This window comes from Protomyctophum parallelum (assembly GCF_964188405.1).
Source record: "Protomyctophum parallelum genome assembly, chromosome: 14".
Taxonomy (NCBI): domain Eukaryota; kingdom Metazoa; phylum Chordata; class Actinopteri; order Myctophiformes; family Myctophidae; genus Protomyctophum; species Protomyctophum parallelum.
Window position 1 is genome coordinate 27,747,340 of NC_139709.1, and position 24,180 is coordinate 27,771,519.

At 42.3% G+C, this 24,180-nt stretch overlaps 1 protein-coding gene across 4 annotated transcripts; it reads right to left on the reverse strand.

Annotated features, from left to right (window-relative positions):
* Positions 1 to 12,392: 12,392 nt before the first annotated feature.
* On the reverse strand, positions 12,393 to 23,543 carry ss18 (SS18 subunit of BAF chromatin remodeling complex). Of its 4 annotated transcripts, XM_083782033.1 has the most exons (11): positions 23,065 to 23,538; positions 22,335 to 22,411; positions 22,010 to 22,094; positions 20,569 to 20,725; positions 19,697 to 19,933; positions 19,355 to 19,525; positions 18,905 to 18,982; positions 17,344 to 17,466; positions 15,412 to 15,542; positions 14,748 to 14,812; positions 12,393 to 14,007 (listed from the first exon to the last, which is right to left on the reverse strand). In XM_083782033.1, exons 1-10 carry the CDS (start codon positions 23,131 to 23,133, stop codon positions 14,795 to 14,797), a joined length of 1,146 nt encoding a protein of 381 aa, XP_083638159.1. In that variant the 5' UTR covers positions 23,134 to 23,538; the 3' UTR covers positions 12,393 to 14,007; positions 14,748 to 14,794. The 4 variants fall into 4 exon arrangements, 1 of the variants encoding a protein (XP_083638159.1); XR_014570260.1 differs by having other exon boundaries at positions 14,748 to 15,542; positions 23,065 to 23,540; XR_014570259.1 differs by lacking the exon at positions 19,355 to 19,525 and having other exon boundaries at positions 14,748 to 15,542; positions 23,065 to 23,543.
* Positions 23,544 to 24,180: the final 637 nt, after the last annotated feature.

Genomic DNA, 24,180 nt, shown 5'->3' on the forward strand with positions numbered 1-24,180 from the left:
CCTAGGATTGTGTTTTGTGTTGTGTGCATTAACGAGGTGCAAACCGTGTCTGCCAACTAATGACATTGTAATGATCAGAAGACTCATGATAAAGTCATCAGATGCCATGTACACGTTACACGTTTCTCTGCACTGGGAGACGATCTGCACCTCCCATACAAGCGGACCCTGGATTTGCGTTGCCTGGATTTATCAATGTGGGATTGTGGGCACGTCAATAGCAATTTAAGTGTCAAATCTCTCCAGAGTCAAGAGTGGTGCCATTTCACTGACAATAAGACAGTGATCATATCAGCTGTCATCGTTGAAATAATACAAAATACAAAATTCATATGAAGATTGATATCAAGAAGCATGTCAAGTCTTTCTTGTTTCTTGTCCATTACTATCTGCATCAATGTCATAAACGATAATGACAAAACATATAACTTGATAAACAGTTATATGTCACTATTACACAAGTTTAGTATTACACCATAGATTCTGATTTGTTTAGTATGTATTTTATTTGATCTAATGCAAGATGTAGTGTATTGTATTTATTATTTTCTTGTCTAGTTTTGTTTCATTAGTTGTATTAATTGTTCGTATGATTCTTTTATGTACATTCTCAGTGATTCCTTTGTGCCTAAACTGAAAAAGCAATACAACTTTGAATCATAAAAAAGAATAATCACTTAATAATAATTCCTAAAAAACAAATTATTGCTAATTATTACAGAGAGGATGACAGTTTATTTTTGGCCCTGAAAAACTTTTCTTGTGAAGTTGGTTCTCTTGAGATTTCCATGAGTCCATTTATGTTTGGGATGTTTATCTTTATGGCTTCTGCAAGAACGAGGAGATTAACCCCACAACTAGCAGACATCTTATAGTTGATCTGAGCATCATTAGTCCACATTAATAACCCATGCAAGTGCAAATGGTTTTTTTATCATCTTAATTACATGACATCTGAGCTCACTCTCTGAAGATGACTCACTTTGGATACGAGAGGGATTACGTGACTTCAAGGTATTCGTTTTTGTGAGCATTATCTGACTGGATATAATGGGAGATGAGATATGCACACACACACACACATGGACACCCGTGCATGGACACACGTGCGTGCACGCACACGTCATGCATGCACATGCACGCACACGCGCACATGTATGCCAGCTAGCTAAACTAAAAAGGATGCCATTGCCCATTAGAGAGATGGATTGACAGGAGTGTGGAATAAATCTTTGTGGCAGTGAGTCAGAAATATAAATAGAGCACCTAAGATAGATTTGTCTCTGGTGTTGATGAAGTTACCTCTGGGGGGAAGAGCTCTACCTTTTTAGTAATGAGGACAACCACAAACACTTTGGTCTCCTAATGAGGAATGATAGGTCTAGAGGTGCCATACAAAAGTGCCATAGAATAACACCTCACTTAAGCATTTATACAGCCCTAACGGCAGTAAAAGCAACACACATAGCAGCTCCATCCAAAATTAAATAGTGTGAGTAACTTCTGAACGAATGAGCCCCACCTGGTGGCTTTTGATGCATGTTACTGTACAAGGGAAGGGAATATTCCATTGCAGTGCACATCTATCAATGAGCCTTAAAAACAGCAATATATAGTTGTGATATTGTGAATGGTGTGGAATCTGTGGATGTGTGAATGAGACTCCTGAGTTTACATAAACGTGAATTCTGATGGGTGGATTTAAAATAAATGTATTTTAACGGCAGGAGGACATGTGTGAAGCACTGACAGTGCAAAGTGCAAACACCATTAGATTACATTCCGATAAGATATCTTTCCTTCTTAGTGTAGCGTTCAACATAATACCATCGATGTCCGTCTCTGAGAGTTGACCGTGTCTTTATATAGGCATCTTTAATCAAAGCATCCTCTCCAAAGAGAAGAAAGAAAATAATACTTAAAACTTAAAAGCTCCATTAACGGCTAAATCATTTTTAATTAGATCAATAAGCGGTGGTAAAAATCAGGTAGGCAGGGGAGGAGAGGGATGCTCTATTACCCATTTTATCATCAAAGCGTGTGCAGTGCTAATTATGCTACCAGCACCCAGTTAGAGCAGCCCACCAGAGACTGATAACAGAGGACTGCCCAGGGTTACAGTGATTGCACACGCTGCACAACTCCCTCTACGCCACCTCATTGGACAGGTTGAATTGCTGATATTCATGCAAAAGTGGAATGCATAATGGCATGAGGTGGTTGATGTTGGGGGGGGGGGGGGGGGTGCATTGTGCAATATGTTTTTTGAACCTGAGCTTGAGAGCTGGCATCCCATTAGAGCCGTATTGCTAATCAATGTGAGGCATTATAGGTTGTATAAATCACACTGTGACACCTGCTGTATGGGTCGTTAACACAGAAGTCACCAGGGAGGGATAGACAGAACAAACATGCATAGTCAGTCACATACATACCACAGCAATGGCCTGATCTTAAATTGAATCACAGTGATGTTGAAATGCGAAGGTGGTCACTGGTGATAGAACTGTTTTGATGGAGACAGTTTGATCAACTGAAACATAAGTAGGCTACAAATTAATTGGGGCATAGCCGCATATATACACTGAATAGCCATAGGCACTTTGAATTTATCACGTTAAAAATGTAGGTTTTGCTTTGCTTTCGAATAATATCAAATAATGTGTATTTGCGGTTCTCCAATTAACAAACATCCAGACCACCGGAGATGTTTTTCAAACACAGGCAAGAAGAGAGGGGTTCCTGTGAAAATGTTTAATTGAGGATGTAGTTATTTTGCCTGAAAAGACTGGCTGGAAAGTGCACACGCAGGCATTTGTAACCTGAGTGTGGTACAGAGAGGGACCATCTGAAGACTCGCAGGCCCTTTGATGTCTCCTGAATACAGGCATAATGCATGTGTAATTAATAAGCCATTTGCATATGATGAACTAGGGCACTTAGTCAATGTTCTCGGGATACAAATACCTGAGGAAAACAATAACAACAGAGAACATTAAAAAAGGGAGTCTACGCAAAAAAAGACAAATCTATGGCTCGCTTCGGATTAGAAATGCATTAGCAGCTAATTATGTCCTAATTGCCAATATTTTAGCAGGTGTTTGTACTTAACCAGTAGTAATGCCCTCCTGGAACAAGCTCATCAGGGTGATTCTCAGGTGAATCTCTTCTCCAGTCCTGGCTGAATAGGTTTGGAGAGACTCACTCATGGTCAAACTATTTGGATAATGAATGCTTCTCATGATATTACTGCTAAATAATATTACCACTGCTGCTACAGCTAACCACCGTCCACCACAACTAAAACTACTAGTACTACTACTACTACTACTACTAGTACTACTAACCCTGCCACCACCACTACCACAACAGTACTATACTACTACCACTGCCGAATGTGCCGATACAATTGCTATTACTACAACTAATAACTAATAATGATAAACAAAATTATCCACACTCAGTGCTGCTTTTGCAAAAACATGCATGCAATTTATAATTTAGTTCAAAGAGGCGCATTCTTTTGCCAAACATTTTTGGAGCAATCAAAGTCTCAGGGAGGTGGAATTCTCTAACCTAATAAAACGGCGAATGTAACGCCAGAGCCTGATTAAATATTGAGCTTAGGAGATTTGGAGGTCTTTTTTCATTGGCCTGCTGACACTTGGCAGCAAGGGAGCATCAAACTCTCATAAGTCCCTGGAGTTGGCCCTCACTGGAAAACTGCTGAGGAAGCAGATAAGCCTACTACAAGGTCTGAGAAAATGGACCATCAAACTCAAACTTAAAAGAGATTATCTGGTCTCCTCTAAAAAATAAAACGTATTTTCTAATAGAGAATCCTTTTTACTTTTAACTAGTTTGAAAGGTGTATTGATCGAGGTCTTGATGGATTCTGGTGAAAAGAAGCCATCTGTACTAATTGAACTGTGCCAACTGACTGTGTTGTAGAAATAGAAGTATTATGTTCATGTTGTGTTGTTGTATTGATGTGGTATTTCATTGTGCATAGCGCCGCCGCCACTGCATCATCAGTTCAACTTGTTTTCAGGGAAATTTGCACAGGGACTTCAGAGATGGGTAATACATACAACATATCCTTGTGTGTTATTGAAACTACCCCAAACAATCACACAGGTCCTTTGATATTTGCCTCTCAGGTTCAGGAGTCTGAAATACCCATTTCCCAGGTCACAGCTCTATCCCCATGCTGTATCAAATATCTGTTCAACTTTTCCCTCCATCTTTTTTTTTTCTTTTTTCGTTCTATCCCCACACATACCATTGTATTGTTCGACCTTGAATGAGATGCTGTCAGGCGCTTTTTAGAACATAAGCGTTGCAGTTTCCCATAATCCTTTGGGAGTGTTGAGGTGAGAGCTGTGGCCCAGTAGCACTCTGAGTGGCTGGCAGCGGATCAAAAGCAAACGAGGTTCCCGAGCTCATTCCAATTATAACAGCACACACTATCAACTACAAATACAAACAGCACGTAAGTGATAGCGCTGGTGGCCTGGAGGACTGCTGCCAGAGAGCAGGCAGCATGCTAATCAGGATACCTCTTGCCATGGGCTATTTAGGGAATAGCCTCTCATCCCACCAATTCCCAGTGCCATAGCCAGGAAAAAGAAAGAGAAAAGGGGAGTGAATTCCCCCAGTGCACAAATCCAAGGACAAAATATTAGAAAAATGGATCTTTATCTTTGCTCTTGGCCAATATCCATATTAATTACAAAAGATACACACATTCATATGTGCTGAATTAAATATAAAGTGATTTGTTAGACATAGAGCTACAACTGTGTGGCCTCGGTCTGTAGGTTTAATTGTCTGCTCTCATGTTAATTCGATGACAAAATGAAACTGAGATATAACAAGAGCACGCAACTATAACCACCACATCCATGATACAGCCTACTTCATATTCCATTCAAGCCAACATCCTGGGAAGTAGCCTAGACAAGTAGACAACATAACAACCACCAACCAACTACAACCTATCTCTCAAACCCTCACCCTAAACCTAAACTCCCACGGGGCAGCACACCTAAACCTAACCCACGTCTAACCAATGACTAGTCTAAACTAAGTATGTACCCCACCACCAAACAAACACTCACTTCACACTGTTTATTATTTAGCGTGATCATTCATAACCACACACCACACCTTCCCATTCCCAAGCATCCTATTGTAGTAAGTTTGTTGCCCATACTATAGTGATTTATACTGTGTAGACTGGCATGTGGGGGAGAGGAGATGCGCCGTGCGGCTCTTCACTAACATGCACGCTCCCCCACTCGCACGGACAACCCCTCAGAGCTTGGCGTCTCTCCAGAGCCACGCAGGGGCGGCGGAGTACAGCGGGAGCCTGAGCGAGAAGCACACATTGTGCACCGCGGGACCCCACCAGCCCCGGCCCGAAGGCACAACTCTCAAGGACATGGAGAACTGGGGCAGAGAACTTCCAAGCTTCCCACTGCTAGGGCAGGCTGAGCAAAAAGAGGGAAACTTTCCAAACTGTCTGTGTTTGTTTGAACGTGGCTGGTTTGATGTGTTGGTAATGAGCAAGGCAAAGCTTAGTGTCTGAGACACTGGTCATAGACTGCCAGGATTCAGAGTGTTTTTCACCTACCTTAGTTTGAAACATCATAGAATATTCTGCACTGCTCCATTCCACGCACGGGCACCCTCATATGATGTGCTATTATCAGAAAATGATAAAAAAAAAGGATCCATGCAACAATCCCTTTGAAAGCTACAGGCTCTGGTGTAGAAAGAGCACTGCAGTTGAGTTGTCCCATAGGAATGCATTATGTGCTTATGATTATGTGGTGTATTTCCACCATCTTTGTTTTTCCGGTCATGTGATCGATGTGTCACGTGACCTATGATGGTAGGTTAGCGAACAGTGCCATCCAGTGCAATTGGGATAAAATATAAAAGAAGTCATTGGCAGTCAAAGCAAAATAAATAAATACATACAAAAAGAAAAGAAAACATATTTACAATGTAGAAGGTTCCTTCGACTATGCATGCACCTCCTGGTACCACAGCACCACTAAGGCCCTTAAAACAATTAAGGCTCCAAACTTCCCAAAACAAACTGGTCAGGCTACTACTTGGCCTCACTCTCCGAACCCACCTCACCCCTGCCCATTTTGACAGGCTGGAATGGCTTAAACATTTTGCGTTGAATATGTATGTTTGGTTCCAAAACACCCCAGAGAATTACCTGCAGGAAAGTGAAGGCTTGTGTCAAGCTTTGTGATGCACAGCACTCAATGCGTGATAGAGAATAATCAAGTCCTTTTACTATCATTAGCCTACCTACCGGCATAATTTGTATCATACAGCCTCTGGCTGTTGTTTTTTATTTCAGCGGCATATTCTGGGCTGGCGCTCTGCAGCATAGAACGTAATGACCTCACGTCCTGTGCGTAAACCTTGTACACAGCATAGAGTAAGGGCGCCACCTATCAGTAAACTTAACAGCTCGTTTGAGAAATATTAAGAACAATCAAAGCATTGATGTCCATTTATTGGAAACACCCAAGTTGAGCTCTTCTATGTTTAAAGCGCCAAACGGAAAGATAAGGAGGGACTTGGAAGCAAAAGGAATGCCCATAGCAGATGTACCCATCATAGGGATGGATGCAGTGGAATTAGGAGTCCTAATTGGCGGAGACCAATATTGGAAAATGGTCACAGGAAAAATGGAAAGTGTATTTGGATGGCTGGTGCAAGGAGAAGTCACCACGCTAAATATCATAACTGAAGTTGTGGACATTGAAGTGATCGGAGAGGAACAGGTCAGATCAGTTGCGCAACTTTTGGGAAATCGAATCCCTTGGAATCCACATGAAAGAAATGCATTCTGAGAAGGAAGACATGGCAGTGTATTCCAAGCCGTGCATATCCACGGCTTCACAAGCCGTGCATATCCACGGCTTCACAAGCCGTGCATGCCTATTCCCACTATAGGCTGAGGAAGAAATGCCACTTGACAGTTTTCAAATCATGTGTCAACGAAGTCCACACCCACAACACCAGAGGGAGTTCAACAAACCATGTGCAACCCAGATTCGGCACAAACAAGGGTCTAAATTCATTCCGATCCTATGCCACCAAAATGTGGAACGCCCTACCAACAGTCATCAAGACATGCAAATCCCTTGACTCCGTCAAAACTGCTCTCAAAGGGCACCTACGGATGATTGCAATTCGAAACTGGTCCCCGTAAAATCTGAATCTGAATCCCCCACCCACCCCCTCACTGTAGCCTATATGTTTCTTTTCCCTTTTTACCTCCTCTATGATGATTTCCTGTTTTGACTATTAGTTGTGTATATTCGTACGTCTCTTAATGTTTTGATGAATTGAAAATGGTGGACCCTATTGTAAACAAGTGTAATGCGTTATGGTGTCGTCCACTCACAGTTAACAGTAATTCTGCAAACTGTTAATACAGCAATCAATCAATCAATCAATATTACAAATAGCTTCAGAATATAAAAAATCACACCTGTGTGAAGTGAGGGGCGCTCTTATCATCGTACATCATCATGGTCATACTCATACTGGCCAATCAGAATGCCTATTGCCTGTGATTGGTTATCTGATTTGCTCGTTTACATCAGAGTAATCTAGTAAGAGAGTGTTGACACGCTTTGATCTCGCCGCAAAGCTGGTGCCTATGGGTTCCAAACATAGCTCCTATGGCTGGAACTATTCCATTGAGATAGAATGAGCACTTCCGCATTCCATTGTTACAATGAGAGTCAACGGGAGTGTCATTACTCTCTTACTAGATTACTCTGGTTTACTATGACGTAAATTTTCCCTTCAATGTCAATGGCATTTAATGTTTTGATGTTTAATTTACGTCAAAGTTAGCGGAATTCTGACCTAATTTCTCCCTTCATTGTCAATGGCAAATCTTGAGATGTGTGGGGACAAGATTTAGCGGACATTTGACCTGAATTCCCCTTTCATTGTCAATGGCAAATATTGAGATGTGTGGGGACAAAAGCTGTGGAGGGGCTAGTGCCCCTCAAAAATCACACATGTGTGAAGTGAGGGGCGTTATTATTATCATACGTCATCAAATCATACATCATCTCATTCTCAACCAATGGCACATCTCCCACCCAATCAACGCCAGCGAATCACAATTTGCGTCCTCACTTTTGTCTTCAATATTTGTGTTTACACAAACACTCAAAGCTGGCTAGCGCCCCTCAAAAATGTATAGAGAGACAAGCTGAGGACTGAATTGCAATAACAATGGAAGGCGCTCATAAATATAATACTCCGTCTTCAAGTAAAATTATATCTGGTTCTGTCTTCGCCAGTGTTTGTCTGCATTGATTCATCTCCTTGTGTTTGTATTTCTGTCTCTGTATATCCAGAGTCTAATCTTGTAGTCAAATATAATTACAGACTTCTGCAATAATACTTCCAGCCCAGTGAGTGATACAATTTGGATCAATGGCTTATATACCGTAGCCTCTTTGTATCCATGAAGGGAAAGCTAATCTTTTTCTTTTGCAGACAAATACAATCTGAAAATGGAAATGACAGTTTACTAAATTCCAAGTATTGCACAATATGTTTCCTAAATGAAATAATAAATATATATAAATACTGTAATTTGTTTTAAATGCATTGTAGAATGTGGACACATGTGAGAAAAATGTGAAAAGTTAGATTTTTCTTGAGCTACAGCCGTGTGGAATTTGAAAGAAATATGATGTACGTATACTGGGGTTTGTGTGATAAAAGTCAATGCAAAAAATGGGTTGGTTTCCAAAGGAGTCTTTGATTCCGCTGGGGCCAGCTATGGAGACAGCAGCGGTCTGTCTCCCTCATTGTCCTGCCAGTCAGGAGCTCAGGTTCGCTGTGGGTCAGCCCCCTCTCTCCCCACATCAGGGGGAAGGAACCACACTGATCTGAGATGGAGTACCCCCGACCAAAGCTGACCACATCGACCCACGCCACCATCCTGGGTCTCTAATGGAAGTCCCGGGTGTCCATACGCCTCCCCCGCTCTGGCATGGGCGTCAAGTAGAGCTTTACTCATCATCAGAAGCAGCAGGCCCTGGCCCCCGCCCTCCCTCCTCTCACCAGGATGGGCTTTTTGGGAACATTGCAGACAGATGTGTCCAGATGAACACGTTCTAATTTGTGAGCCCAGGTTAATGCTCGGCCAGAGGCCCTGGAGGATCGATAGCTTTATTTCCCTAAAACGCCAGCGTGATGAGAGCAGGCTCACTAGGTGATTTTAATACGACCAGTGTCCCAGTGAGGACTGGGCCATATTGATTGTGCCCATGTGGACCTACGTGCGCCTTCTGGGGAAGGATCTATTTGTGTCACCCTGGGCTGGGATGGGAGGCTGCACTGGAGGAGGAGAGAGCCCAGCCAATGGAGGATGCCAAAAACATCAAAACAGCCATGTTTACAGATTACCCAAAGGGAAAGCAAATTACAGCAATTATGCAGGCTGTGGGAATACTGATATCAGCATACCTGCTATTTCTCTCAGAGACTACTTTTATGGGGATGGCACACAAAACAAAACAGCACACTCAGTTTGATTTGATGGCTAGACTCTCAACAAATGATGGGATTTAAACACAGCCCATCAAATGCATGCATGCTAAACACCTTTGTAGGAGATACCTTAATTGTGTTCCTCTCGTCCGGAAATATTTTCAAATGTTAAACTAGATATAATAGTTTTTTTTATATATAAATCTGTGTGCCAAGCATGTTTTCAACAAGATTAACAATGCACAAATAATGCTATATACACTATGCACGCTCTAACACACTTTTCTCAGACAATGGCAATTAATCACTCACTGTTAACAGCCCAAATTGCTTTAAAGAAAGTGAGGCACGTTTACCGTTACAGCATTTGTGTCATACATCAGCTCTGAGAGAGAGAGCAGTCTTATCCAAATCACAGGCCTTTGTTTGCAGCTGTTGTGACATATTCATGACTGAGGCCATAATAGTCAGATTCCTGTTATTTCCCCTAGGGAGAGCAGAGAGGATGGTGTCACATCCAATTACCACTGCACACTGTAGAGGTAAATCAAAACTCATGCTACGAACTCTGGAATCTAAGGTGTACACATATGTGTGCACATATGTACACACACATGCGGGCACAAACACACGCATGCAAGCAGGCATGCACACATGCACGCACTCACTCACATCACGTTAGCCCAGCAAGATTAGCACAGAAGGGAACAGCTACATCAACATTGATAGCAATATTGGAAAATACATTCTGTTGGTTACTTGGAGGTCATGTATGGATTAGATAGGGAGATTGGGTTGGCTGTAGGCCATTGGTTGTTGTTTCCTCGGAACATAAATTGACATAACACAGGATCCAGGCACCATAATGGCAGACATTGCTCGCTCAAGAATTTTTATGATTATGGATCTGTTTGGAGACATGGAAAAGATTGGAAATTGCAGATGAAGGATGCACTCCTGATTGTAGGGAGAATAATCAATAGCTGAGCCCTCAGGTCAAAGAGTTCCAGACCAGTATATTCTATGCATTGAGACACCTTTTGAGTGAAATGGATGCTTTGTCTTTGCTTTCACTGTAAAGGCTTTAGGACGGCTGGTGGTTTGGACGGTGGTTGGAGGGTATCTCAGCAGAGCATAGCCCCGTTTCACCCTGGAGCAGTGCAAAGCTCCTGCCCAATAAAGCAGGCTGCATCCCCAGGGCCCCTCCCTCAAGCCTCCAGTCAGCGCTTGTTTTTGCACCATTTATTTAGTGTGACACATCTCCAATTAAACTGTGGAGGCTGCTGCATTTCCCCCATAACTACCTCTTATACCTCCCCATAGACTTTCTGTCACACCGAGGGTGTGTGTATGTGTGTGCGTGCGTGCACACACGAGTGAGGGAGTTCGAGGGGAGGGGGGTTAGACAGAGAGAGTGGAAGAGAGAGTTTGAAAGCAAGAGAGATTACATCTTGCCTGCCAGCTATGATCACAATGTCATTTCCCCCTCAGTGGTTAGAACCCCCTCACTGAAAGGTGCCCTGAATTATAATTATCAAAATATTGAACAAGATAATCATCCTCTGAAATGATACTGACACCTTAATGTTTGTCTTGCTGTCACAACTAAAGTGGTGCAGTTATAGTGATTGCATTTTCTTTCATAAAAAAGAATGTTAAAAAAGAATGCTGTTAAAGAATTAACAAAAAGGGTCAAAGAAAACTCCTTTTGCATATTATCAGTGTTCCAGCTCTAGGCTACTTTAGATAGGAGACTAAATATACATTTACAGTAGCCTACAATCACCCAAATAAATGTGAATAGTTTGAGTTTGAATAGTAATAATTCATCTTCAACTCCATTTTATTCAAATTTTGGTTGACAAGTGTCCATAGACTTTCTTGTATGTTTCTTGGGTGCTTAAAATATATAGCCTATTTGATGATGAGACGTGCTATTGCTGCCCCCTCCCACTCCCCCAACGGCCCCAGACACAGTCACAGGAGGAGTGACTTTGTCCGACCCCAATACCGTCTGCGAGAGCGCAGCTGAGGGCGGCAGCTGCCAGGGAGGACTGGTGGGGGAGCGCCCAAAACGCCAGCTCTGCCAAGCGGAGGGGCCGGGGGGGGGGAGCCCCAGTGGCAGCTGGGAAGGGTGGGGCGGCCAGCTGTGGAGCAGCAGGATGGTGGGGTGACTGGGAGATGCCACTAGACCTGAGCGGTGTACATACGTACAAAAGAAGATACACATATATTCCACGTGAGCACTCTTTTACAAACACATAGAAGACAAGGAAACTTAACCACGACAGTGCCACCTCTCGCACTCTGTCCGACACTGAAACAGAGATGGAATCAGGCAGCTACTGTACCTCAATCACCTGCCCGTGTCCACAAACACAGCCACTCATCATCAGAGCCGAAGCAAACCAAGCCGTGGCCCTCTTAACACCATCGCCACACTCCCATCACGTGCTTCGGCCACACATCTGGCGCACCATCTGTATCACTCCCCACAATGTGACAGGTAGTCCCTCTCCCTCTCTGGGGGGAGCAGAGGGGGAGAGAGGCACGTGGAAGGTAATTTTGGGTGTAAATGTGCCCTGGACCTCTCTGGATGCATCTGGACAGAGCAGACATGCTGCTGAGTCGGGTAAGGCCATTACCAGTTGGAAGTGGGCTACCTGATAGCACTTAAAGCCAAACAAGTATATCATGCTGTCAGATTGGACGGCAGCAGGAAAAGTGTGCAGTGTTAATTCACATGGCTTGCATATCCAAGTAATAACAAAATGGGGAAAAATAAAGAAAGCCTTTTATGTAGCACTACAAATGTAATGAGTCAAAATATATTAAAATTCTTGCATTTTATTATATTGTACAGTTTTACATTGCAATGACAACTGTGACCACCGTTGTAGGGTGCAGGATGAAAATATTAAATCAGAGGATGGCAAAGACAGTTCATCCTCAATGCCTTTATACATAATGGGATCAATAAAGTGTGCAATATACAGATAGCCAGTGATATAAAACACACTCAGTCTTTACTGTGAAGTTATGGAATCCATGTCAGAACATTTATTTTCACATCCCTATGTTACATTATTTGAAAGTAACAATGTTTATTATTCACATACACTACTATTTGAATGACATCAACTTAGAAGTTTATTATTCAAAAGGAAGTTTTCCAGCATCGTCACTCAAGACTAACAAAACAGTATTTGAGAAATATTTTACTACACGTTCGATCTCTCCCATACCCGTTTGCAGTCAATGGACAATCCCCTGTTGGGGCTGCTAAAGGTAAAAAATAAGCGCCTCTAGGAAACTGAAGCAGGGCCTTGTGATTTGTAGTGGTGTCTATTAAATATGTCACCCGTTTCAGGCACATATTGGTCTAATAAACCCAATTATTATGACAGAAAGACTGTAGACGTTTCTAGTGGCACAGACTGTCGATATTCACAAAATAAGACATTACACCTGTGCTAACTTATGCCAATTCATATATTTTAACTGAATAAATGCTTCAATTCCAGATGTAGTATTTCTATTAGACCTTCAGGGCTTTTTTTTGCAACTCAATTGAGGTTTCATTATTACCCAAAGCAGTCACGTGGTGTACAAGTTCACAGAAGTAGCAGTTAGAGCTGAGAAATTAGACAATTCAGTTCAACATAGTACAAAGAAGGGGACAAAAATAAACAATGTGCTGGCTGAAAAAAAAAAAAAAAAAAAAAAACTAAAAGAATACAAAATTCATTGACACATACACATACAGGAAATTACCAACACAGTATTTAGTACTAGTCTCCAAAGTCTTACAAAGTTAGCTCCATCTAAAAAGCATAAAATATATATATTTTTACATCACATAATTTGACCATTATGACGTGTACCATGGCCAAAGCAGGAAGTTAGTCTGTGTCTGCATGGTGCAACGTCTCATCTCATCTTTCCCTACTGCTGGCATTATTGCTTCTTACATTATGGACAGGGAATATTGACAATCAATGCACCACACTGGACTGACATCTGCACGTTTATGTCATATGTGATAACCAAAAGGTTTAGTGTGTTTGCCCAATTCACAATCTGCAATGCTAAAACATAAGGCAGCTCCGTTTTCTCACTTTTTTTTAAGGCATTGCTACTTTTTGAGACATACTGGACCAGAGGGTGGATCATGGAATTTGACACATTGGAGTCAATATTCACGAGAATGAATTTGTACAGGTAAGGATAATAGCCCAAACATGAGGGGAACAGAGAGAAAGTGTCTTTTGTGATTGGATTTGAATGTTTGTGTATATATCCGAGAGAATCTCATGAGTATCTCAGAGCGCTGCAGCCATCATTAAAGTCTACTTAACAGTTGACCAGAGGTCAAAGCTCAGACAGAGGTCAGAGCAGGGCTGTGTGCGTTGCTGTGACCATCTCTCATTGCTGGTAATTTCCATATTGACCCTGTGAAGAGAAAAGACGGCATAAATGTGCTTGTCTTATCGATCTTTCGTCTTAACAAAACACACACTGGCGGTGGAAAATCTAATATCCATAAATCTTAATAGGATGCAAACAAGCTACTACTTGACTGCACTTGCTGGGTTTGACCAGCAGGTGGCAGCATGGCATCACAACTTGTGAGAACTGAAATGCAGCTTGACACCTTAGATTTCTGCAGCATGGCTGATGATGACACTACTCCATATTGACTAACAGAGTGGTAAGTTGGCTATTATGGCTAAAGTGCAACAACAGTAGTCAATGCATTTCTAAACAGGGGTCGAAGTATGCTTGACGAAGAGCTGTAAAAATGCATAGGAAACATGATTGTAAACTTGGATGCAATTCTTATTTAACATCAATAATCAATACAAAAACTTTGAATTTGTATCAAAAGCACATAGGCATACTCATTAAAACCATTTTGTGGATAACTGCATGGAAAAAAAGGACACAGAACCAAAGAATATGAACTTTTTTTTGCTGTTTAAAGTACAGACTATGCATGCTGTTGTGTTTTTGGGACCTCATGACTTTAGATTCGACCCCTGGTTACAAAACAAAAAGGGGGAAAAAAGGAAGAAAAAGATGGAAAAAAGATTAAGACAAAAGAGACAGAAGAAGAAACATAACAAATGCAAATCAAGGCTAGGTGGTCAAACGTCTAGATTGGACGTTGAGGTCTTCACAGCAACCATTACCTTTGCTTCTTACAGAGCTAGTCAGAGGGGTTCAAATCCCCGGGTCTTTATTTCCTCATGTGTCCCTGAATATTCAAAGATAAAGATATCAAAGTGTAGCTGTGACCCCCACAGAAAGACCACAGGAAATACAGGGCAACAAGTAGATCTCCCTGTCAACACTAGAGCAGTGCATTACGTTCAACGAGAGAATCTGCTTAAAAGCCCTCATATTCCTCTGCCCTGGAGTGGCATGCCTTATTAGTCAGGACATATTACTATAGCCCTCCTAAGACAGCTAAGTAAAAACTTGGAACTAAAATGTAAAATATATAGCCGAGTTTAACTCAAACTGTACACCTCCCCGCCCCCTCCAACACAATGACAGCATGCACAAAATACCCCCTCACAGATCTTATATGTAAAACATCACTGACACTTTCTTCTTGAACCCTGGTTTCAGTGTGAGCTACACAAATTATAAACAGTAAAGCCTAATTCATACTTCATTGTACGACCACATTGCTTGTGGAAAAATAACGGATTTCCAGCGAGCAACATGGTTGTATGATGGAAGTATAATAAATTGATTGCTCTAAGGCTTGCAATAAACATAAAAAGAGACACACTAAGACTGATATACAGACAAGTGTTAATGTCTATCTAGTGTTGGTGCCATACTCACCTGGTCGTAACCATAAGGACGCTGCTGCCCCTGCTGTGGGGGTCCTGGTTGAGGAGGGCGATAGGCCCCATACTGCTGCCCCTGCCCCTGGGGATAGTTGGGATACTGCCCGGGGGCACTTTGGGAGGGGCCTGGAACAACAGAATGAGATCTCAGGTCAGGTTAGGGTGCATTCAAACTTGAAGATATATATTTAAATAGTTTCCAATCGCTTCACTTTGGTCGCCCAGCTCAGCGTTGATACAAAAAATAAGTCCCTGATTGGCTGTAGACACCGTAATTTAACTTTGGCAGTGTAACCAAATGGACCCGCTCATTCACACAAGACAGCTCGGTTCAATATATTTAACATAATCCCTTTCCACTTCAGTTGGATTTTTCCACCCGGGGCGAAGATACCTGGTGCCCGTTCGCGCAACTTCTCGTCTTTGCATTGACCTTGTATGAAATCGCTTCTCTCTAACTGTCCAGGTTTGAACTCAGCTTAAGAGTTGTGTAATTTTGACACCAGCATTAACCTCAACATCTTCACCTATCCTTATAGGGGATCTTCAACTTCTGGAGTCCGGTGGTATGCAAATAAGTCTTTAACCATATCCTTGATCTTGTTAACTGTGAGTGCTCCAGGGAAGCACTGTTATGCGCATCACTGCTTAAGCACAGCCATGGTAGAGTGGCGCTGGTGGACAAGCCAGTCCATAACCCTAGGTTGTTCAGGATGGCTCCGCCATCGTTTGGATTCTGTAATGAGTGAAAATGATCATGTCTAGGCCAGAGCCACAGCATCTCTAGAGCAAGGAGACATCAAGGAGATTCCGAGGCTCTTCATTAGAGGGGTGCAGATCTCATTAAAAATCACTTCATCAGTCCTTGTATACACTGTAACCATGCCGGAGCTCTGACGGGACTGAGCAGAAGCTTAACTGAGTTGGAGTCAAACAAGGCCCACGCAGCATCGTTAAGGACTTGCATTGCCCGATGATCGCTGGCGAGCATAACCTTGTGAAGGCCCGCGAGAAAAAGAGAGAGAGAGAAAAAAGAAAGTGCCAGATGGATCCCCACCTCACAGCCTCTGCCTCTCTCCGATAGCTCATTACTGACATGAGATAAAGGCCTCTGGCTCAGAGAGGGGTGGAAAGTTACAGGGAAAGATGGTACGAGGGAGTGAGAGACAGAAAGACAGCAAAGAAGTGCAGGAGCTTCTAGACTGGTACACATAGCCAAGGGTCTATACCTGTCAGCTAGCCCTCCTTCTCTCTGATGCCTCAAACACAGCATCATGAGGAATTCTAATGCGGGGCTGCCAACTAGTACCACTGCTGATTTGTTTAACAGTCAAGAGTTCACATTCCATTAAACATATTCACACAGTGACCATTTTGCTATTAAGTTAATGAAATGCCACCCCGATGGGGGTGTCATTTCTACCAAACCGCAAATGTGACATGAGATCAAAATGGCCACTGTGTGAATATAGTCAATAGACGATGAGCTGCCTTACACTACAGAAACAGGAGATAGGTATGGGCAGGAGCCTATCTCCTGTTTATGTAGGGTGAGGCAGCTTGATGTACAAGTACACCACTTGGACATCCCCTGGATATGACGCTAGTATGTCGCAGGGACTTACCCCCAATCCAACCCTTGATGCAGAGTACCAAGCAGGGAGGCACTGGGTCCCACTTTTAGAGTCTTTGGTATGAACCGGCCGGGGATCGAGCCCCGTCCTCCCAGTCTCAGGGCGGACACCCTAACCACAAAGCCACTGAGCTGGTCAACATTCATTACGGTGGTACATTAATTCCCTGGTGTTGATTGGTGTATTGACATGCAATTGGCAAAAACAAAAGATAGATATTGTGAAGACCATCCAACAGAATATCCTTCAACATGCTAAAGTAACCAAAGAAACGACTACTACCATCCACTCACCATAGCCTTGTTGCTGTGGAGGATAGCCCTGCTGGCCGGGGTACTGCTGCTGTGGTGGGTAGCCCTGCTGCTGGGGAGGCCCTTGTTGGTATGCCTCCTGCTGCTGGCCATACTGGGCATTACCTGCAATGGGAACAAGTTTAGGACGTAACTTTGTGATGACTACAAGAGGCATAGCAGACTGGCAACAAGCAGACAATAACTCAAGATTTAAAAAGGAACCATTCAGCTCATTTATGGTGCATGATGAAACAGATATCATCTTATGTGATATTGGGCGAGCCTCTTATTACAATAACCTTACCGTATATCTATAGCTGTAAAAAAATAAATAACAGAATGACATGTAATAAAAAAAAGACAGAAGTGACAGAAGTGAAGAAAATCAGGGGAAAGGAGATAAGAAATTTGACTAGTACAAACCCAGCAAGATTTACCGTCGGAAGGTGTAAAAAGTAATGAAGCTCTTCTTTGAGCACATTTTATTTTCCATTAAATTCTCTCTTTTGGAAAACAATACCAAAGATGTCTCATAAAAAAATAAAAAGGTATCAAATCCATGTCTTCACTAACTTCCCCCAATATGTGCCATACATTTATGTGAAGGCACAAGATACCTTCATTGTAGTAATGTTGTCTGAGGAAGACTTATCAAAGCCTTGATCAGGATACAATGGCTGTTGCGAACTGTAATCATAATGACCTACATCAGCTCAACAAAGAGACGGGGAGATAAGTTAATGCCCTCAATTCAAACGGGACATTTGGTATTATAAATTCAAAGAAGAAGAAAAATATTTATATATATTTCAAAGTTAATTACACTATTATTGAGTAAATGGCTTTAACATATCCTGTGCAAAAAGCTTTTGGACAACAGCCTCTGGGGCAATCATGTTTTACACATTCTCATGTTCTTAGCCACTGCTGATCTACGTCCTTACTATTTAAACAAACCCACTTTGTCTTGGGGAAGGAACTAGTCTGTGAAAGGTAGAGAGAGATGATGCAGTCATTAGACAAAAACACAAGAGAAAAGTAAATGTTAATGGACACAGAGAGAGAGTTGTTTATTGTGATTCCAGTAATCAGCCTCTGTATTGATTCGACGGTAAAGCCTGAACTGAACTCCCCGCTGAAGTTCAGCTAGCCTAAGCTACGACACATGATTTTTGTTTCTTCAGAAAATGCCAAGGATTTACCTTAGGTGATGTTGATTTAATTTAATTTAAGCATAGACCTATGCTAAAGATAAGGCAGTCTAATTTGAGCTAATAGTAGACTTGAATTCCTTATATTCTCAGATGCAGCAAGATGTTTTCTCGATGAAACTTTTTAAGCTCTTTTTAAGAGCCTCGGGATGACCTCACTGTAAGGTACTGTAGTGCTTTCCCTTGAGCAACTTTTATTCCCCGGGTGGGGGAGATGGGTGATGTATTAAACTGAAGACAATTGGTCCCAAATGGCCTTTCCTACTCCATGTCTCAACACAGCTCCTGGATGTTATACTTTTTGGGGAGGGGGGTTGGTTTTCTAGGAGTGGTCTGGAGAATTCTCCTACCTTCTGAGGCTCCCTGTCCTGCGTGACTGTATTGGTCTCCATAGTAGTCTTCCTGCCCTGGGTACTGCTGAGGGGGTCCTACATACACATACACACACAACATACACACAAGTAGATTCAAGGTGTTGCTGCTGGTGAGGGCTGCTTCTTTGCCAGGGAAGGGGAGTGAGGATGGATGGAGGCCCTAAACCACTACTTTCTCAGGAGAAATCTTCATTGTGCTCACCCAACTATTCTGTTGATTTTGATTCATATTTTAAGGATGTGTGGGGGGGCTGCAAATTGAAAAATTGAAGTCACCAAGGTGTTTGTGAGCAATAAATGTGAAAATAGTTTTGAAAAGAGAGGGAGGGAGAGAGAGAGAGAAAGAAATGCAGAAGGGTGGGTTAGAGGAAAAGCTTAAGCACTGTGCTTCTTGACACCTTGCCCACTCTGCTCCGAGGGGCATACCTTGCTGAGGGGGTCTGTAGGGTGGCATAGGCCTCTGCCCCATGACATGGTTCCCTTGGTTCACTTGGCCCATCATGCCCATGGGGGTCTGTTGCCCTTGGTAGTGCTGCCCGCCACCACCAGGGGGCATGTTATACTGCTGGGATGGAGGCTGCTGGTGCATCAAAGGGCCTGCCGGTGTAGCAATATATAAATGACACTTTGACACTATCATTAATATAAACAAGAGAACATTTTAAGTTTTCAATACAAACTCAAAGGATGTACCTATAAGCAAAAAAATATAGGCGACTACTGGGGAAAGATTATTTAAAGAAAAAATAAATGGATGGCTGTTTTTACCTTGGTTGGGTTGCATGTTCATATTGGGCCGTGGACCGTAATTTCCCATGGGCTGACCTCCCTGGGTCATGTTCATTTGGCTCTGGGCTGGCATGCCCTGGGCGGAAGGGGCTGCGTGGTTGTAGCCACCCATAGTGCCATGGCCGCTGGGGGGCATATTCATGGAGCCACTGGGTATGTTTGGGGGCTGGTTGGGGCCTCCTGGGCCAGGCCCTTGCATGGGCATGTGATTAGGACCTGGAAAGCAAGGGCACAGATTACTCATTCTTTCCACCCGTCCTGAAAAATGAATATTAATTCAGCATACATAATTAACCCATTAAAAAAAAATCTTTTAAATCCTCCAGTTTTCTGAAATAAATATTTTCACGATTTTTCAAAAATAGCAGACCTATACAAGCTCGTAGCGCACCACTCGGTGGCGCGCTATGAGCTTGTAGATCTGCTATTTTTCAATAGCTAAATTATAACTATGTTTAAAACACCAAAATGGGTTCCCGCCCAAAATGGGTAGTATAGAATGTATTTACAGTAATTAGAACAGTATTTAGAAATGGAAAATGTTGGTCGCCTTAAAATGCTCACGCCACTTAACACACTGAAACACTTAAATCAGCAAATATGTAAATAAAACAAAGCCACAAAAGTACAAACAAAGACAAACAGAAGAAAATAACCCCAGACACAGACGAAGAAAAGTCCCAAGACCACCAGAGCTGGCAAATGGGTGACATCATCCTTCAGCAGAGCGACCTCCCTCGCAGCTCTGTGGTGTTGCTAGGCAACCCAAGTGAGACAGGGACCAGGGGAGATGGGAAAAGCGGGGAAAAGAGAGAAAGATGAGAGAGAGAGAGAGAGGGGTGGTCATTTACCAGGCATCTGTCCGTTCATCTGGTTCTGCATGTGTGGAGCTGGGGGACCACCACTGACCATCCCCTCCGAGGGGATGTTGTGACCGTGAGGAGGCTGAGGAGGGGCTCCGCTCTGGTTCATTCCACCAGGACCCATTGGCATGTTCTGTGTGGGCGGCTGCACACATAACGGAACAGAACAGAGAGACACGCACATCTGAGCCACGCATGAGGACAAGCTTGTGATGAATCAATCAGGATTACATAAAAGTGGAATCATTCTGTAAAGCCTGACAAACGTAGGTGTGATGTAGCTCAATAAGCTACGGGCAAGTAAAGATTCGCATTTTTATGGCTTGCTGACAAATAATTCCACAGTGAATTAAAATGGCACAGGTTGATATAAAAATACAGCGAGACAAGAATGAGAACAGACACTGGATGTGAAATCCAGCTACTGTGATTGGTTAAGATGACCCCCACAACCTGTTGACTAAGGTTGTAGGAGAATTTGAACTTGAAAACGTGTGACTGTGTACTGTATGGTGAAAGGGAATAAAAAATAAAATCACACTTGTGTGAAGTGAGGAGCGGTCTTATCATCATACATCCCCACATTCCGTGCTCAGCCAATCAAATCATAACATTCCGTGGTACACACAGACACACAAAGCTGAGCATAGGAGGGGCTAGCGTCCCTAAAAAATAAAGTGTATTGAACATCATCAAAATACCAATCAGCCTTGGCTAAAACTGGCGTACTGATATATGGTTTTAACTTTTAGCTGTATGCATGTGCATACACAGTCAGGATAAAACAATCTTGCAGTCACACATTTTACGACATTTTGTTAGTTAGTATTGGTGTCATGTAACCAGGCGATTGGAGATCTCCCCCTACCAATATGTTTAGTGACATCTAAACTATGTAGTGGATAAACAAATAGGTGGAAACAATTTAACAGCAAACCAGGATTCAGGATTCTGCTAATTCAGGACCTGAATGGACTTTTTTCGGTGATCCCTTTGGACCCGTGTTTGACCTTACTCTGTACTGGTTCACATTTATGCCAATAAAGTATTCAATCAATCAAACCAAGTTGTTAGGGCAGTCCTTCATATTGGAATGGTGATGATTGGTTTCCTAAAGCAGTAGGCATAGGATTGTTAGCGTCTGTTCTCGCCACTGTCACAAGACGTGTCAGTACACACTATACAGAGATCTCCAATAATTCTGGCTTTGTGTGGTTCAAGGTTTCTTTTTTTTTAAGTTGACATCTTTTGTTAGCGCTTGTGATATGATTTGCCACTGTAAATAAAATGTACTTGACCAAGTAAGCTTTTTATTCCTGCACAGAAAGAAAACTTGACACTATTATCAGGGAGGGAGTGACATATAGAGCAGTATGTAGGGCTGAAGGTTATACAGAGTCCAAAACAAACTAGATCCAATAATACTCACTGCTGGGAGAAGTGATTGCATGTTCTGATTGGAGTCTGCTATCGTGGCCAAATACACTAAGTTTCTGTGAAGCATCTGTTGATACCTGTAGGGGAAAAGGTAATGTTATCAATATTATCACTGGATAAATCTGAATGTTATTTATGACATCTGATCTAAGGTCTATATTATATAAGATGCACTATTTTACTATCCAGACAGGAGAGAGAGACCATTGTTTGTTTTCAGCATAGTGGCAGCAAACAAAAACAAGACATGGAAATGTGGACAACTGATATAAGCTTCAAGGACATGATGGTTCAACAGCAACTTTTGGGCCCCTTACTGTGAGCATTCTGCCGTTTTGCCTTTGCTTTGGAAGTCCATTATACACTGGATCAGCTGGTTATTCTCATCAAGCAACTGGAACAGGGGGGAAAAAACAGAGTCAAGTCCTCTCAGTGTTATCAATCTGAGAGTTAAATTGGCCATAGACATACAGTAAAGAAGGCATACATTATGTGCGATAGTGACGGTGCTGCACCTCCCGCCCTGCTTTTTTAAAACCCGAGAGAACATTTTACAACCTCAGAGGACGTTTTAATAACAGAGCAGGGGACGTTTTTGTTTTTTTTAAAGGGGAGACATTTCTAAAGCAGAGCGGGTGTTTTAAAACGCGGGGGGGAACGTTTTAAAACCAGGGGGACGTTTGTGTGTGAGTGAGTGTGAGGGGGGCATGGATAGGCTAACAAAAGACGCGTCTTGCTAGCAGTCTACAGCTAACAAAACCCCAGGCAGGCCCACGTTCATTTCGCTAATACGGTGTGTTTCAATTCGCCCGGGTCGTTCCACTCATATAGTTGAACAACACGCGCCTCACCGCTTTCCTTCCCGCAAGGTTCATATTGAGCGCGCTTTGACCCCACAACATTGTTACCAACGTATTGCCCCCGGTCCAATCATGCTGCTAACGGCAACGGTTCTCATTCAGCTGCAGCTATGTGTGGCTAACAGCAGCTGCTGCTTGCTTGCAGCCTCCATTCTGTGGTGATGCAGAGAGAGAAACATTAATTTACCTTCTGGATCCCAGCGGGGGTAATGTCGCCCTTTCCTCGCTGTCTGTGAGGTGCAAACGCCACCGACATGGTGTTCTAAAATGTAGCGACTACAACAAACTAAAGCATAAAGGTGTAGTAGCCACACGCTTCACACTAATGGGTAGAACTCTCGCTCAGTCACAGAGCAGCCAGACGGCTTAGAATAGGATGCTATTTTGTAATGCGGCGATCCACGACAGGGGGAAGAGTGCAATTCTTTACATTTTTAGACACGGTGTTAGTTGAGCATTTGGGAAAGTGTTAAATACTAGTTTAATTTAAATACCCATATAAGATTTCTTTGAGATAATAATTCATATATAGAGAACAAATTGACTATTTTTGCGATGACAAATCTTCAAACTCCCCCATTTTCGCGCAGTGGAACAATCTCAGTCCAAAAGGCCACGGGAAATGGACTGCTCTATTAAAAAAGGGGCAAGTGACCGTAGAGAAATGAAAGATATTTAAGTAGCGCGGCTTTTCGCTTTGTTTGAACGAATCATACAGTGTTTTCGTTCATATATTTATATTCTATTCTATTATTTAAAATATACAGCACTCATGGCCTTGAATAAAAATGACTGCGTCAGTGCGTCCTGGATACAAAGAATACGCAACCCAAAAGAATACATGATTTACATCATAGGCCACAGCTATGAATAAAAAGTGAATTTGACATTTGATCAACTAAGAAGCACATACATTTACACAACATAAAATCAGTGATCTTTCTACCTTCCATAGATAGATTTATATCAATGTCTGGATTTATTTTTGACAGCCCGTAGTTTTATTTGTGGTTCCTCCCTAGAACACATTCACCAAGGATAAATAGTTGACGTCATAAACAATCGGAAGGTGTGCGTGTAAACCATTTAGTAATTAACTGATAACAGTCGACAAAATAATATATTATTATTCCAATGCATTAAAAAAAAAAGTTTTATTGCGTTTTTTCAATTTTAAAATACCCACCCAGCCATCCCTGGGGGAGAATAGTTTTGTAGAAAAATAAAAAATATATTAAACAAGACTTACAAAAATGGATTAAGAAACTTGTAGGCGAAAAATTGTAATGTGAAAGAATGGAAA